Source organism: Mustelus asterias, chromosome 17 (genome assembly GCF_964213995.1).
Source record: "Mustelus asterias chromosome 17, sMusAst1.hap1.1, whole genome shotgun sequence".
Classification (NCBI taxonomy): domain Eukaryota; kingdom Metazoa; phylum Chordata; class Chondrichthyes; order Carcharhiniformes; family Triakidae; genus Mustelus; species Mustelus asterias.
The window spans coordinates 22,637,269-22,654,069 of record NC_135817.1 but is presented as its reverse complement, the minus strand read 5'-3'; the positions used below and the strand labels follow the sequence as shown (position 1 = coordinate 22,654,069).

At 45.0% G+C, this 16,801-nt stretch overlaps 1 protein-coding gene across 1 annotated transcript in view; it reads left to right on the top strand.

The window, feature by feature from the left end:
• Positions 1-4,336, top strand: part of reps2 (RALBP1 associated Eps domain containing 2) — a 204,445-nt gene extending 200,109 nt beyond the window's left edge. The window contains exon 19 of the mRNA XM_078232385.1: positions 2,179-4,336. Coding sequence (XP_078088511.1) covers positions 2,179-2,247 — 69 coding nt within the window. The 3' untranslated portion in view covers positions 2,248-4,336. The remainder of the gene's footprint in view (positions 1-2,178) is intronic.
• The last annotated feature ends 12,465 nt before the right edge of the window (positions 4,337-16,801 follow it).

The window sequence follows — 16,801 nt, the reverse complement described above, 5'->3', positions numbered from 1 at the left end:
GATGGCAGCATTGTAGTATGAGCAGAGTTTGGGTCAATTGGGTCTGTATTCACTGGAATTTAGACGAAGGAGTTCAAGTTTATTTATTAGTGTCACAATAGGCTTACATTAACACTGCAATTAAGTTACTCTGAAAATCCCCTAGAATAAGATTTTTTTTCTTTTCTGTACTTTGCTTTTCACCGGTTAAAAAATGTTCGTATTCTGCAAGACTGCAGCTAATCTCTCTTGCGCACCGCTATCCTTTTTTAAACTTGCTTCTTGAATGTACTACAATGCCCTTCGGCCTATCGAGTCTGCACTGACACATGAAAGGCCCTGACCTGCCCACCTAATCCCATATCCTGAGACTGTGACCCCTTGTTCTAGACCCCCCCCCCCTCCCCCAGCCAGAGGAAACATCATCCCTGCATCCAGGATGTCTAACCCTGTGAGAATTTTATATATTTCCCATCTTCTGCATTGTAGTATTTGATTCTGTAGTATTGTCGGATGTGATATGGGGTAGACCATTTAGGACTGAGATCAGAGGAAACTTCTTCAGAGAGTAGTGAACCTGTGGCATTCTCTACCACAGAGGTTGTGGAGGCCAATAAATATTGAATATATTTAAGAACAAAATAGATTTATAAACGCTAAAGGCATTAAGGGGTATGGGGAAGAGCACAGGAGTATGACATTAGATAGATGATCAGCCATGATCATATTCAGTGGTAGGGCAAGCTTGAATGGCTGACTCCTGCTCCTATTTTACTATGTTTCTGAGGTCTGAGAGTATGTTCTGCCTCAAAATAATTAGATATAAAGGACACTTTTTGGACATTTCCTTGCATGTTGGAACTTTTTTCAGGTATCATTCAGTCATGACGAGGCAGTGCTTTCAGTGGGGGTTAGGAGGCTGGAAGTCTAATTGGGCATTTGTTGTCATTTTTATATTGTCATTAGAAATCCTGTTGCCTCCAGTGGTAGGAGGGTGTCATTACATCATGACAAAGTTACATGGGTAAGCACAAATGCAAATTTAGGAATTTACAATGCTAAACATGTCAGGGATTATTAACAAGCATATACTTTTCAATATTCAGTAATTTTTTATGGTTTCTTAACTCTTTCTTGCTTTCTTTAATCTGGAACAATGGTTGACAACCTTAATAACAAGAAGAACCATTTTTTAAAATTTAGTGAAAAATGCAATATCTTAAGAGCTGCATTGCTATTACTCATGCAAATAAGAATGTCAAACAGGTCAAAAATGCATCTGACCAACATTCCAAAGGTTTATGCAAAAGAAGTTCATTATACTTGTGAGAAAGTATCATTCAATGTTAATAAAAGGTTAAAAAAACTAGCCATTTAATTGCCATCAAAATGGATGGTCAATGTTGGAGAGTAGGGCTTGCCAACTGTGATTAAACTTATCCCTAATCACATGATTTTCCCCAATGTTCCAGCCATTAGTCAACTAACAAGTCAACTAAGCCATCCTTGTACACCAATTGGAAAGCAAAGCAGCCCATTAACCAATGGTTGATGCTTGACTGTCAACCAAACTGCCTTTCCTCCCATCTCATTTTCTAGATCTATATCTCAGTTAAAGAGAAATGTTCAAAGAAAGTTTATTTTTAATTGTTTTTAATATCTCCATGATTTTATTTTCCCCACGACTGCACAGGGCAGTGTTCTGGAGATTTACCTTCAGTTCTTAGAGACTCCAGGCAAATGGAGTTGGGAACTGCCCATTAGTCCTTAATGAACCATATGCAGCTCCAGGGTCACAGGGTGCTGACTGCTGGATTAGGAATAGCGTGGCAATATTTGCACAATATTTATCTGACTGTTATTTTAACTTTCAAAACCCACCAATTACAGCTTTACAACAGCCTCCAACACCACTGTCTTTATCATTTGGAATTTTATTGGATGGTCTTTATTTCTGGGCATTAAAAACATTGGTGATGACAACTTTTGACATCCTGTGCTTTTTGGAACAAGGATCGTGGCCTCCAAAGACAAGAAATTAATGCACTATCAGTACATACCTGAACTTTTGTAAACACAATACTTCGATTTAAGCTATCTCCAAAAATGTTAAAAGATAGTGTACATTGCCATTCAAGAATATTTATTGTATAAAATAGACACAAAATGCTATGTGATGCATATACTGGTCTCTTTCAGGAAGTTCGCAAAGAGCGGATTGCACTGGAGTCTCAGTTGGAGCACCTTCGCCCAGTCCCCCACACGTGACTTCTTCATTTCCAGCTGGTTACGGATGTGGGAACTTAGAAGCCCAATTACGAGGAGTGTACAGCCTAAGATTTGGAATAGGAACTGGGCATGTGTAAGCACAATACGGACCACTGTGACACAATGACCTCCCTCGGTGCCACTAATTTGGTAACAACCTGTTTGAGGTCAGCAGCAGAAAGATGTGTCTGGCTCGATCATGAGTGTCCACATTTTCAAATGATCTTTGAGAATGGTCAGTGGCTTGAAGCACAATTTGTTCAGGCTATCTTGTGTGACAAGTAATAGAGCAAATCTTTCACATGGCTGCTAATGGTTTAGTTTCATAGCACAGTCTGTGTTGTCTCTCCTTGTATATGTGTCCAAAAGCATCATAAGCTGGAAGGATGAAAAATGGATCGATCTGAGATTTTGCTAAAAGACCTTTTTAACACTTGCCAAATAACATGCTCATTTCAGATCTATAAAAAAGTGCTCACACTTTCTTCTCCGCCCCCATCCCAACATTTGTTGAACTTTCATGAAATGCTTACAGTTGGTTTCTTTTTCAAATGAACTATATTAGCAATTGTGCAAAAAGCTCACTTTCTGGAAATTTACAATGAAGATAATATCAGCACTAAAGTGGGTGCAGTCCTTTCTCTGCATGTATTTTATATTTCCATAAATTCTGGTTTTCTTTAGGTGGCGAAGTATTCGGTGTTGGAGCAGCTGTGCGCTATCTGAAATGATGGGAATTTGCCGTTGTAATTTAAAGCTTCATGCTACACATATGTGGACTTGTGATTATGTAGGCAAAACAGCAAAATAATTTCATGCCACAATAGAGAAACCTTTTCTCGGAATGGCATGCCTATATCAGTGTAACTGCCTGACATGCGCATCTATTAGGGTACAATGATTCTCATGGTGACTGTCACTTTTTATACATGACTTTTTCATATGTGTTGCATTGAATTTATATGCAATGTTTTTATTCCGAATTATACAAAAGAAGGCAGAGTTATTTAAATAAAGGTGCCGGGGATTGTAATATTTTCTTCTCAGTCGCAGCTTGTGCCACTCCTTGAGAAATGATTTCAGAGTTGATAGTACTCTGAAATAAAACTGCAAAAGTTTCTAAAACCGCTGTGTCCCTGCGTGTATCTTATAAGTAGCATTTTAAACAGGCCCTGTTTAATGCCCTGGTCCCAGAGTTCTGCCCTTGTTCTGAAGGGTTTCCACCATAAGTTTGGCAGGAGGCCACTGCAATGGTTGTCACCCCTGCCAGGAAACCTAGATGTGCCTGGTCCCAAACTTAAAAAGGGGCTCAGTTATGGAAACATTCAGAGGCAAGACGAATCTACTCAGTACCAACTGTGCAAACCCACGGCCTGTTGGTTAAGAGGCAAGTTGATGCTCCTATTGAGACACATTTTGCTTAGGACAGAGGGATCACAGAAAGAATTGGGTTGACTCCTGCGTGAGTAGGTTTAGGAGACTCTAACAATTAATTTGCAAATCTATCTTAATGCAAAGTTCTTCCACGAACTGAATAAATTGGGTGCATTTATTTAAATCTTGTGCTTCCAACATATAGAGTAACAAATGTGTTTAAAGGCAGTGAGAGATGTTGCAGTTCAGTGCTTTACCTTTGCAATATTTGGTGGAACTATTTGAAACCTTAGTGTGTTACTGCCTTGAGGCACACTGCAGTAATTTAGTATCCCAGCAGAACATGTTCTACAGTATTATTTCACGATAAGCTAAAGCTAAGTTGAATCACCATATTTGGTTATGATCATGTATTAACATGGGGCTCTGGGCATTGACATCCAGTGGGCGACACAAAAGGGACTTCAAATTGATAGTCTATGACATCATCTGAGCCCTTGTTAAGAGATTGCTGCCTTGCACTTACAACCAGACGTCCCATTGTTCTGTTTCATTTGAACAGTCGCTCAATCACTCGCTTAGTTATTATACATCTAGTGTTTCATACACCCCTATCTGACAATCTGCATACTTTCCCATAAAGTATTGAAGGAGTAGACTGCCTGCTTTGTGCTGCTGTTACATTCAGTTTCATAATAAATCCACTGTAACAGATTGAGAAGCGCTTGGTGCATTGCATTTCGAACATAAACTGCCCCTTTGGTAAATACTCGCACACAAAAAGCGTCTTCATCTGTCAGGCATAGTTTAAACAAAGGAGATCACAGTTGACCAGCGGCTTTTTGCTCTCTCCAATTCTTACACTTGTGCATTTTCAATTTAGTATGATTTCATGAGCAGTGCCAGCTCATTACTCCAGGATTCAACCAAATGTGCTGCCCAAAATCTATCACTTTTTATATTGGCATTTGCACTAGCAAAATCATCAGCAATCATCGTCTAACTCCTGCCCCTATCCCAACAACCTTCCCAGTACAGCGTCATAGGGAAGTGACTATGCAGAGTTGGGTGGTATTTTGGCACAGTTGGATGGCACGGTGGCACTGGTTAGCACCACTGCCTCACAGCGCCAGGGACACGGGTTTGATTCCCAGCTTGGGTCACCGTCTGCGTGGAGTTTGCATGTTCTCCCCATAGGTTTCCTCCAGGTGCTCCGGTTTCCTCCCACAGTCCGAAACACGCGCTTGGGTAAGTGCATAGACCATGCTAAATCCTCTCAGTGTACCCGAACAGACACCAGAGTGTGGCGACGAGGGGATTTTTACAGTAACTTCATTGCAGTGTTAACGTAAGCCTACTTGTGACACTATTAACTAAACTGATAGCCACATCTTTCTCAGATGTGCCTTTTATAATAAACTCTGATAAACATTTCCATTTGAACAATGGAACCATATCACATATTTGGCACGCACTCTGCTCTTCCAGAATGCAAATGCAAACACTGTTAGCAACTGTAAAACAATGGACAGAATTCTCACCTAACATGGTATTGCTGAACTTATCGAAGGCTCGTTGAATTTGGCCTGGGTACAAAAGCAAGTATTTATACAGCCTCCAGCAGCAGTCACTTTTTGAAGGCACTTTATATTATCTGGTTTTCCAATCTGTGTGAAGCTCCCACAGCTGGAGGTGCTTTCATGCCCACGAGGAGCAATATCACTTCATTTGCTGCTGTTTGGATATCTTCTTTTTGCACTGTTTAACATTTTGGCTTGTCATAGTTCTGGCCATGTGCAATCTGGTCAGCAGCCAGGAAGGTTTTGCATTCCTTGTTACATAGAACTTACAGCACCAAAACAGGCCCACCCAGTGTACAGGTCAGTGTTGTTCCACATGAGTCTGCTCCCACCCCTCTTCATCTAACCCACATCCTTCTATCCCTTTCTCCCTCATGCATTTGTATCTTAAATGCATCTCTGGCCCAACCATCGCAGTTTGTTGATTCTTAGGGCAGCACAGTGGTTAGCACTACTGCTTCACAGCGCCAGGGATCTGGGTTTGATTCCCAGCTTGGGTCACAGTCTGTGCGAAGTAGTTCAAAAGATGTGCTGGTTAGGTGCATTGGCCATGCTAAATTCTCCCTCTGTTACCCAAACAGGCGCCAGAGTGTGGCGACTAGGGGATTTTCACAGTAACTTCATTCCAGAATTCATGTAAGCCTACTTGTGACACTAATAATGAACTTGAACTTTAAACTTTAACATCAAGCACTCCTTGGAGTAGTGAGTTTCACACTCTAACCATTCTCCATGCATTCCCCTGTGCGCCTTATTGGATTTAATAGTGAGTCTTATATTTATGACCTCTAATTTTGCATTCCCCTGCAAGTGTCCACCTGACAGAATTTGAAAGACCCCTGTTAAAACAATTAATGGAATCCTCTCTTTAATGGATTTTATTCCAATGAGAATACATTTTTATTGGTTAATTTTGCCCCATTTGCCTCTACAAACAAGTTGTGAAATACAAACAATAAATTTGCACTGATTGTTTATAAGCACATCCTACCTTTGCCAGCCTGAATAATTGTGCCAAAGGAACTTAACACAACAGAAGAGGTCATTAAGTCTGTGCCAGTTCTTTGCTAAAGTCATTCAAGTCTCATTCCGTGGCCAGGTTTTCTCCCCATCATCCTGTATCATCACCCGCTCCAAGTATTTACTCCGTTTTCCACAGGAGTCTATGCCCCAACCACTTCCTGCAGTAAAATATGCCAGGCCCCATGAACGCCTGTGTAAAGCAATTTATCTGGAACCATACCTCCACTTAAATAGATGTATTTAGGAGAAAAACTTGCATGGATGTGACACCTGATCTCACCTCTCAAAAACTTCTCAACAGACTTTACACAGAATGAACTACATTAAATTTTGTTATGTAATCAAAAGTAGCACCATGTAATGCACTGCATCTACCCACAAGTAAGGATGAAATGCATGATCAGTTTGACGTTCAGTGATCATGATTGACAAAAGAATGTTGGCCAAGAAGCCAGGCTTTCTAAGAATAAAGCCAATCTCTAATATCGCTCTGAATTGCTATGCCTTTGTTTAATGTGTAACCTATTGGGTAGTACCTCGAGCAACATAGCCCCACACCCACCCTCCCCCAATCAATATTGATCTGGAGTAGTATTCTTGATAAAGTGGCCCAGAAGTAGATTGAGGCTGAAACCTTCAACCTTCTGGCTTGAGGCAAGTGTACCAGCATAGAACCAAGATAAAAGTGGAAAATGTATGTAGGTTTTCTGTAGCTATGGAATGTTGCTTGATTCCTAAAGAGTGGAAACAAATCTAGTTTGATGTTACCTGGAGTTTGCATTTTATTTTCCTCTCAAATGTAAATTTGTGATCTGCTTAACATTAGACTTTCTACAGGGATTCACAAAAGAAAAGCCAGGCTTATGGGTGAGAAAGAGGCCAGTGATTGATGTGAAATCTGCAGACCTCTGTAAATTTCCCAATACAGTGCAAATCATGGAGGTATACAACATCTGCCACATCATTATTGAACAAAAGGTTATGATTAAATGGAAAAAGCAGTTCTTTGCTCCAGATTTCGTGCATCTGTCTTCAACTTAACGAGACACAAATTGCCCTTGGTTTCAGAAGATCAGTTGGCCTAAATTCTGGGCAGTCAGGATAGCTGAAGTGGTAACCATCTCTGGGAGTGTAGTATAGCTTGACATCCAACCACCAACCGAGAAAGGTATTGAATTCACCCCAGATTTTGAAGTTAGGAATATTTGAATAATCAGGATGGGCAGCCCACAATGGTGCGGGTGCAACCTGGGCACCTGCCTTGAGGGTCAAGCAGAAGATCATGGTGGCACCATGCCCCACTGAGAGGAGAAATCCGAGGGGCTGAAGAAGTCCCTAAAAATGCACTTTTTTCCACAGCAAAACATGGACTTGCAATTGGACATGAGCAATGATCTTAGCTTTTAAACCCTCCCCACCCCAAATTATCTGGACAGTTCAGAAGAACAGTAAGAAGTTTAACAACACCAGGTTAAAGTCCAACAGATTTATTTGGTAGCAAAAGCCACAAGGTGTTGGACTTTAACCTGGTGTTGTTAAACTTCTTACTGTGTTTACCCCAGTCCAACGCCGGCATCTCCACATCAGTTCAGAAGACCCAGTGTGTTAACATCTGCTCTCAGAAGAGATGGGATCTTTTGGGCCTATGAGTGATGTGCTGGATAGAATTGGTATTACCCATTTTAGGCTAACTCCAGTGTTCTCGGTGAGATCCGACTCATGCATTCTGTAGCTTCAACGTGACCAGATAAGTTGAGTATGGGTGTAGAGATTTTATATCCCATTTTGCTTTTTCAGTTCTTTCTCTACATTGCTTGGACATAAAAATGCTGAGTCCACTACTGCCTCCACATCATTTTAAAAGGCTTCTGTGCTAATTCATTGTGTGCATACCTGTGTTCTTCCCACCCCATGTGCAATACTTTATATTTGCCCGTATTAAAATTAATTTGCCATTTACCCACCAATTTTATAACATCCATGTAACTATTCCAAATGCTAACTGCATCTTCTGTCCTGACTATTCCTCCTATTTTAATTTGGTCTAGCATGCTAACACAGAATCAACTGACCTTACAACACCTTCCTTTAACTAACAATGCATCCCTTCCTGTGTTGTCTCTTTGCCATTGTTAACCTTTACCTTTTGCAGCCCTATATTCAGTCCTGTATTTCAATCCTCGCAGTCTTTCACTTGGGACTTTGTCAACATGTTCTGGAGTTTTAACTATCATTATAATATATGGAAGAGGCTAGCCTTACAATAAAAATCTGACATTATGCCATCAGTTCAGGAAAAATCAACATCTTAAGCTTGCTGTATAAGTGAACTGCAATGCAGATTACTGAAAACAGTAGCCTGCCGGTGTGGCAGTCCTGGTCTGGCAGTAATCATGTTAAGAGTAATCATACTGTATTAAAGGCAAGTTACATGCACAGCAATGATCAAAAAGATTTCAACGTTCATAATTCTTTGTTCAGATCATGCCTTCTTTCATATCTTTCCACGTGCATTGCTTCCTCTTAGAGGCTGTATAGTAAGCTACAACCAACTATGACCTAACATTGTATTGGGTGTCTGGTCAGGATGCTGTTTGAGAGTGATCTGGTGCAATTTCTCTGATTGTGTGAACCCTTCATTTGCCCTATGCACTTTCCTCTGCCATTGTGTCTGAGGTTTCGAAATTTAATACGAGGATGCGCTGGTTTGGCTCCATGTAATAAAATAGATAAGTACACAAAATAGATAAGTAATAAAATAGATAAGCTGCTTCACAGCTTCAGGGACCTGGGTTCGATTCCCGGCTTGGGTCACTGTGTGGAGTTTTCACATTCTCCTCGTGTCTGCGTGGGTTTCCTCTGGGTGCTCCAGTTTCCTCCCACAGTCCAAAGATGTGCGGGTTAGGTTGATTGGCCATGCTAAAATTGCCCTTAGTGTCCTGAGATGTGTAGGTTAGAGGGAATAGTGGGTAAATATATAGGGATATGGGGGTAGGGCCTGGGTGGGATTGTGGTCGGTGCAGACTCGATGGGCCGAATGGCCTCTTTCTGTGCTGTAGGGTTTCTATGATTTCTACATAGGGGAGAAAGGAATAACAGGTTAGGTTGATAGGATTAAATGAAACCAGCTGGGAGGAAGCTCATGTGGAGCAAAACACCAGCATAGACCAGTTGGGCTGAAAGGTCTGATTCTGTGCTCACAGAGTCAGACCTTTCAGCCCAACAATGCACAGTGGCTAGCACTGCTGCCTCAGTGCCAGGGACCTGGGTTCGATTCCTGGCTTGGGTCACTGTCTGTGTGGAAGTTGCACATTGTGTCTGTGTGGGTTTCCTCCGGGTGCTCTGGTTTCTTCCTACAATCCGAAGATGTACGGGTTAGGTAGATTGGCCATGATAAATTGCCCCTTTGTGTCAGGGGGATTGGCTTGGGTAAATGCATGTGTTTATGGGGATAGGGCCAGGTGGGATTGTGGTCACTGTAGACTCGATGAGCCAAATGATCTCCTTCTGCATTGTAGGATTCTATGATTCTTAATGGGTTGTAACTATCACTCAGTACAATACATTGGAGCTCTGAGGGACTGCACTTTTTGAATCTTTCTAAGTTGACAAGTCTAAAACTACATGCTCATATCCTGTTGAGTATGTACCAAATTAGATGACAGCATTAATGTACTATGTCCACAGATATTTTGGCTCCACAACCCAAATATTAGGATTCAGCTTAATACAAGGCAGTTTTGCACTCAACTTTGCTTTCCAGATAATTATTGAACAATCCATTCCTATGGATTTTGCAAGATTATGATGTGTAAAAAGAGTTGCATGAAATGAGGTTAGTTATAATGCCCAGGATTGCTGATATTATTTTGAGTAAATTAAGTTGTGCTTTTGAAAATGGTTCTTGTTAAACTTAGTTGCCAAATCTGGCTACTTGTCTGTGTTTTCCCCTGCAATACAACATGTCTTTCAATGGGAGGTGCTATAACTAAAGGGTCAGGCACACAGTAGCAAAACTCTGTCTTTCAGTTTGGTTTATGCAAGATTTGTGTTTTGACTGTGTTAAGGTATGCTGTCCTTTGAGAGTTTATGCATGATTCATTGGTGATTCTATGAACCATAGGGAATGCAGTGAACTGCCTTAGGGCTTTCCAGTCAAATCAGTCCTACTCTCTGGGATACAATCTGTCAAAATGATGTACTTACTTCCTTTCATGCATAACCGCAAGCCCTGAATATTTCTAGTACATATGTGTTTATGTTTGAGAATTGGGTTGAATTAAACAGTGAAGTGCATTATCTTGATGGAAATGTTTAGCGTGTGCCCTTCGAGGTACATCAGCACAACCACAGAGGCAAGTTCCCAAAATTCTGGATATTATGAAACAATCTGCAGAGTCATAGAATCCCTACAGTGCAGAAGGAGGCCCTTCGGCCCATCGAGTCTGCACCGACCACAATCTCACCCAGGCCCTATTCCCATAAACCTGTATATTTACCCTGCTAATCCCCTGACACTAGGGTCAATTTAGCATGGCCAATCCCCCTAACCCACACATCCTGGGAGACTAAGGAGCAATTTAGCATGGCCAATCCACTTGACCCACACGGCTTTGGACTGTGGGAGGAAACCGGAGAACCTGGAGGAAACCCATGCAGACACCGGTTGGAACGTGCAAACTCCACACAGACAGTGACCCGAGGCCGGAATTGAACCCAGGTCCCTGGTGCTGTGAGGCAGCAGTGCTAGCCACCGTGCTGCCCCAAACTGTTGTGCTTCTCCCCATCGGGGAATTGAGCCCCGGTTTCCCGGGTGACAGATGGGGATACTAACCGCTATACTGGAGGTGATTCTAATCTTTCTCCACCTGGAGGGAGTGGGAAAACTCAAACTCTACAGCCTGTCCCAGCTGATTTCCATCCATTGCCACCTTAACTGGATCCTTTTTTTTGGAGGCTGAGGCAGTTGCCTGGCACAGGGAAACTCACTGATGCATGTAAATGAGCTCTTATTATTAGGCCCCCATGGGATTTTCACAGCCACCTCGTTTGCTGAAACCGATAGGAGAGGATGCTGTAGATGGCTCCCAAACACCCTTTCCTTCACACCCACCAAACCTGCTGAGGCCTAGTGTGCCTTTCCTGAGTACCAGTAGGCTTCCAGGGGCCACTTGATTTGATCTTGTTGGCCATCAGCCAGCTGTTTCTCCCATCACTTTCAGGTGGGCATTTGGCCAGCGGAATGTAAATGAGCTCCTCGAGTTAAAATAGCTCTAACCCAAAACTGATGGCTTGACACATGTGTCCACATGTGCTCAAAACTCTTCCCTGGTTAAATCCTCCTCCATCTGCACGGTGCCACCTGACCCCTCCAACCCCACCCTTGCCACATCTGTTGTTAGCCAGCCAGAGCAGCACAGCCCTGAGCGCTCAGACATTAAAGAATATTCACACTCTGATGTCACCGACATTCTCTCTACTGTTTTTTGTGGGGCAGGTTTGTCCATTATCATTCATAGAATCATAAAGTGCAGAAGGAGGCCATTCGGCCCATTTGAGTCTGTACTGACCACAACCCCACCCAGGCCCTATCCACATAACCCCTGCATTTACCCTAGCTAGTCTCCCTGATGTTGAAGGGCAATTTAGCATAGCTAAAAACTAATATGAGCATGCAACTCAATCTTGCCATAGGAACCCCCTACCTCAGTCTTGGAGAGTTGCCCACCAGTTCAGATGGAAAAAAAAGACTATGCACTGCTAAATAGTCAAATACCATTTTCAACCCCACAAGAAATGATCAAGAGGAACAGCAACTATGCACCATCAAACTAGCTAAACCAACCTGGAGTAGTTTAACAGTGGCACAGTGGCTAGCACTGCTGCCACACAGCGCCGGGGATCCAGGTTCAATTCTAGTCTCTGGTCACTGTCTGTGTGGAGTTTGCACATTCTCCCTGCGTGGGTTTCCTCCGGGTGCTCCGGTTTCCTCCCATAGCCTGTAGGGATTCTATGATCAAGCAATGGAAGAAACAGATGAAACCATCCCCAGTTGCCAGCCCAAGCTCCAAGCCAACAACAGCACGATGGTTAGCCTTGGAGCGTTAGGAACGCAGGTTCAACTCCATCCTTGGATGACTGTGTGGAGTTTGCACGTTCTTCCTACGTCTGTGTGGATTTTCTGCGGGTGCTCCAATTAACTCCCACAGTCCAAAAGATATGCAGGTTAGGTGGATTGGTCATGCTAAATTGTCCTTTAGTGTCCCAAGATGTGTAAATTAGATGGATTAACCATAGGCCTCCTTCTACACTGTGAGGATTCTCGGATTCTAATCTATAATTCCAAGTACCAGAACCACTAGAATTTACCACTCTCCTGACAGAACAGCAAATTAAATGTGGAAGGGTTAAATGGCCTCCAGACCACCTGAACCTCTAATTTCAAGTACCTGAAGGGGAAGACAGGGTATAAAAATGTTGTTAATGCTAATACTTTGGTAGCAGTAATGTTGGAATGGTATTAATGATACAATAAGGTGAATGCACAAGACATATAATAATGTAAGGCTTGAAGTAAACTAAAGTAGATCTATACCCATGGGATAAAGACTTGGGGGAGGTGTAGTAATCTGGGTTTGGTACTACAGGATTAACATGGGGCTGAGTACAGTACTGCCCATACAGTGATGTAAGAAAGCACATGACCCAGAGCCAGGGTCAGTCTACAATTGGACAGAGATGTGTACAGACCTAAAATGGAGTCGGATCCAAACCTGCAACCTCCACAGTATATATGTATATAGTTAAAATTAGTTAATAAAGACTTGATGTTAATATACTTGACTAGGAAACCTATGTCACAGTGTCCGAAGCAAGATTGGCCACAATATAACTGAGGTGAAATGTATGGTCTAGTGGTGGGTTGCTTCTTACTGGTGATCATTTGACCTTTTCTAAACAGTGAACCAGACATTAGAATCTATTGCAAAATATTCGTCACTTAGCTCATTTATAGTTATATAAACGGGGCGGGGCGGCACGGTAGCACAGTGGTTAGCACTGCTGCTTCACAGCTCCAGGGACCTGGGTTCGATTCCCGGCTCGGGTCACTGTCTGTGTGGAGTTTGCACATTCTCCTCGTGTCTGCGTGGGTTTCCTCCGGGTGCTCCGGTTTCCTCCCACAGTCCAAAGATGTGCGGGTTAGGTTGATTGGCCATGATAAAATTGCCCCTTAGTTCCCTGAGATGCGTAGGTTAGAGGGATTAGTGGATAAAATATATAGGGATATGGGGGTAGGGCCTGGGAGGGATTGTGGTCGGTGCAGACTCGATGGGCCGAATGGCCTCTTTCTGCACTGTAGGGTTCTATGATTCTATGATTTCAACATATCTACTGGATCGAAGTCCATAAAATGCCAACCCAGTGTTCCTTGCAAAAGCCCAAACAGCGGTCTTGGAAAATGTCAAAAAATGAGCAGGATTTTCCAACCCTTCCTGCGGTGGGATTGGAAGACAACCCGTGCCGTGGGTTCCCCAGCAGCGAGATGGGTGAGCCATGCAAATTGCCATTGACTTTGTTGATGCACTATCAATTACGACGCGAAGACTTCTGAGAGTGAGGGTAAACTAATGGGCTTTTATTCACTGAGAACAGGAGCACACCCTTGTAGCTGACCTGGTCTGAACTGAGGCAAGGAGGAGGGACCATCACCTTTATACCCCACTCTGGGTGGAAAGGGAGGGGCCCCAGGTGGAAAGGGAGGAGTCTCGGGCCAGGTGCAGCATAGGTGTGTCCAGGCACATACATGTAGTAACAGTGGTTCACCACATTCACCCCTCCTTTAAAAAAGAGTCCGGCGGGGTGGGTGGAACCATATGTACAGGCGCATATATACATAGAAAAGTCACAAGCTGAGGTGTGGCATCGTCCCTTCACAGGTTCAGCCTGTCGGGCGGCTTGACTAGTCGTTGAGATCGCTGCAGTACCGGTTGGGGGGTTGCTGCCGGTGGCAGGGTGGAACTGCTTGAATCCGCCGTCGTCCCATCTGGTCTGGTCCTGTGTGGTGACTCTGGGGGCTCAGGCGAGCTGCGTACAATAGGCAAAGATGTAAGCGGACCTGGTGCTACCGGAACTGTGGGGTGGGGGGGTCATCGTGGGCTCCGGGGCACCCGGAGGCGCCAGGTCCCGGATAGAAACCGTGTCCTCCCGCCCATCGTGGTATGCCACATAGGCATATTGGGGGTTGGCGTGGAGGAGCTGGACTTTTTCCACTAGGGGGTCTGACTTATGGGGTCGTACATGCCTCTGGAGCAGAACTTGGCCTGGGTACGCCAGCCACGACGGTAGTGCGATTCCCGAGGAGGACTTCCTCGGGAAAGCAAACATCCGCTCGTGGGGGGTGGCGTTGGTGGCTGTTCACAGGAGGGACTGGATTGAGTGTAGTGCATCGGGGAGTACTTCTTGCCAGCGGGAGACTGGAAGGCCTTTAGACCGTAGTGCTAGTAGAACGGCCTTCCAGACTGTCGCGTTCTCCCTCTCCACCTGGAGGGGTGACTTGGAAGGTCGAAAGGCCGCAGGTGGTGGGTAGTCCAGGAACTGAGGGTTGCAGACTGAGATCGGGGAAAGGAGCCCGTTGTACTGTAGCGTGACGCTCTTAAGATGTGTCATGAAGTCGAGGCCTAAGAGTACGGGAGCGCAGAGGTGTGGGAGCACCAGGAGCTTAAAATTTGCATAATCGGTCCCCCAAACCGTAAGAGTCATCACGCAGTACCCGATGACATCCACGGAGTGGGACTTTGAGGCCAAGGAAATGGTTTGTTTGACTGGCCGTACCGAAAGGGCATAGCGACGCACAGTATCGGGGTGGATAAAGCTCTCCGTACTCCCGCTGTCAAACAAACAATTTCCCGCACGGCCGTTTACCTGTATGTCCATCATAGACCTGGCGAGCTGATGTGGACGAGACTGGTCCAGCTGGATCACTGCCACCGTAGATCCCGAAGAGTCATCAGCCGGCGTCCAAGATGGCGGCTCCCCTGTCTTGCATGCGGTTGGCTGCATCCAAGATGGCAGCCCCCTTGACTCCCACGCGGACGATGGCGTCCAAAATGGCGGCTCCCCGGGCTCACACGTGGTCGCTGGTGTCCAAGACAGCGGCCCCCTTGACTCCCACGCGGCTGATGGCGATCGGGTTTTCTGTTCCCTTGGATCGCATGCTGCGCTATTCGGTTTCAACTTTGCCTTGCAGACTTTCGCGTAGTGGCCTTTCTTTCCACACCCTGAGCAGAACGCCTCCCTTGCCGGGCAGTGTTGTCGGGGGTGTTTCACTAGGCCGCAAAAGTAACACTTCGGGGCTGCCGCGGCCGCGGCCGTTGAGTCATTGGTAGGGCGCTGCGTGGCATAAGTCGGAGGCCCTCCTAGGTACTGGGATGATATTGGCCGTGAGGCCCACAATGCCGCGTGGTCGGGCGTGTACGCCTCGAGGTTACATGATGCTACCTCGAGGGATTCAGCGAGCGCTACAGTTTTTGGAAGATCTAGCCCACCTTGTTCTAGCAGGCGCTGTCGAATGTAGTTGGATGCGATGCCTGTAACGTAGGCATCGCGGATCAAGTCCTCTGTATACAGCGCAGCGGATACGGCCTTGCAGTTACAAGCCCTGCCGAGCGCACAGAGTTCGCGGAGGAACTGTGCATTTGATTCTCCCGGCCGCTGTTTACGGGTAGCTAGCAGATGCCTGGCGTAGACTTCGTTCGTCTATTGGCTCTTTAAGAGCGCGAGCGCATCAGTGTACGTTTCTGCGTCACAGGTGGTGGCGAAAACTGCGTCGCTTACTTGGGCGTTGAGCACGTGTAGCTTGTCTGCATCGGACCGGACGACCGTGGAGGCTCCGAGGAAGGCTTCGAAGCACTTCAGCCAGTGATTAAAGCTGTTGGCTGCCCCGGGTGCTTGTGGATCTAAATTGAGAGTGTCAGGGTTTAAAAGCTGCTCCATTCTGTTTTTTTTTCTCAGTGAATAAAATTGATGCACTATCAGTTACGACGCGAAGACTTCTGAGAGTGAGGGAAAACTAATAGGCTTTTATTCACTGAGAACAGGAGCACACCCTTGTAGCTGACCTGGTCTGAACTGAGGCAAGGAGGAGGGACCATCACCTTTATACCCCACTCTGGGTGGAAAGGGAGGGGCCCCAGGTGGAAAGGGAGGAGTCTCGGGCCAGGTGCAGCATGGGTGTGTCCGGGCACATACATGTAGTAACAGTGGTTCACCACATTTGTCAGGACAGGAAGATCCCACCAGCAGCCAATGGCGAGCCCCCTCCACCACAGCAAACCTGCCGGGGCAGTGGGCTGGAAAAGCCTGTCCGATGAGTCACGCTGCCACATTGTTGGAACATTGTTCAGCAAAATCCAGCTTGGAGCTGGGGGGTATAATTTTCCCCTCTCTGCAGTCTGTGGGACTCCAATGTTAAACGTTTGCATCAGCCTGAACTGGATTCTTGGTGAGCATGAGCCTACAGCACAGCCCAAAAACTGACACTGAATTGGCAATCACAGTTGTGTATAGAGATGCCTGAT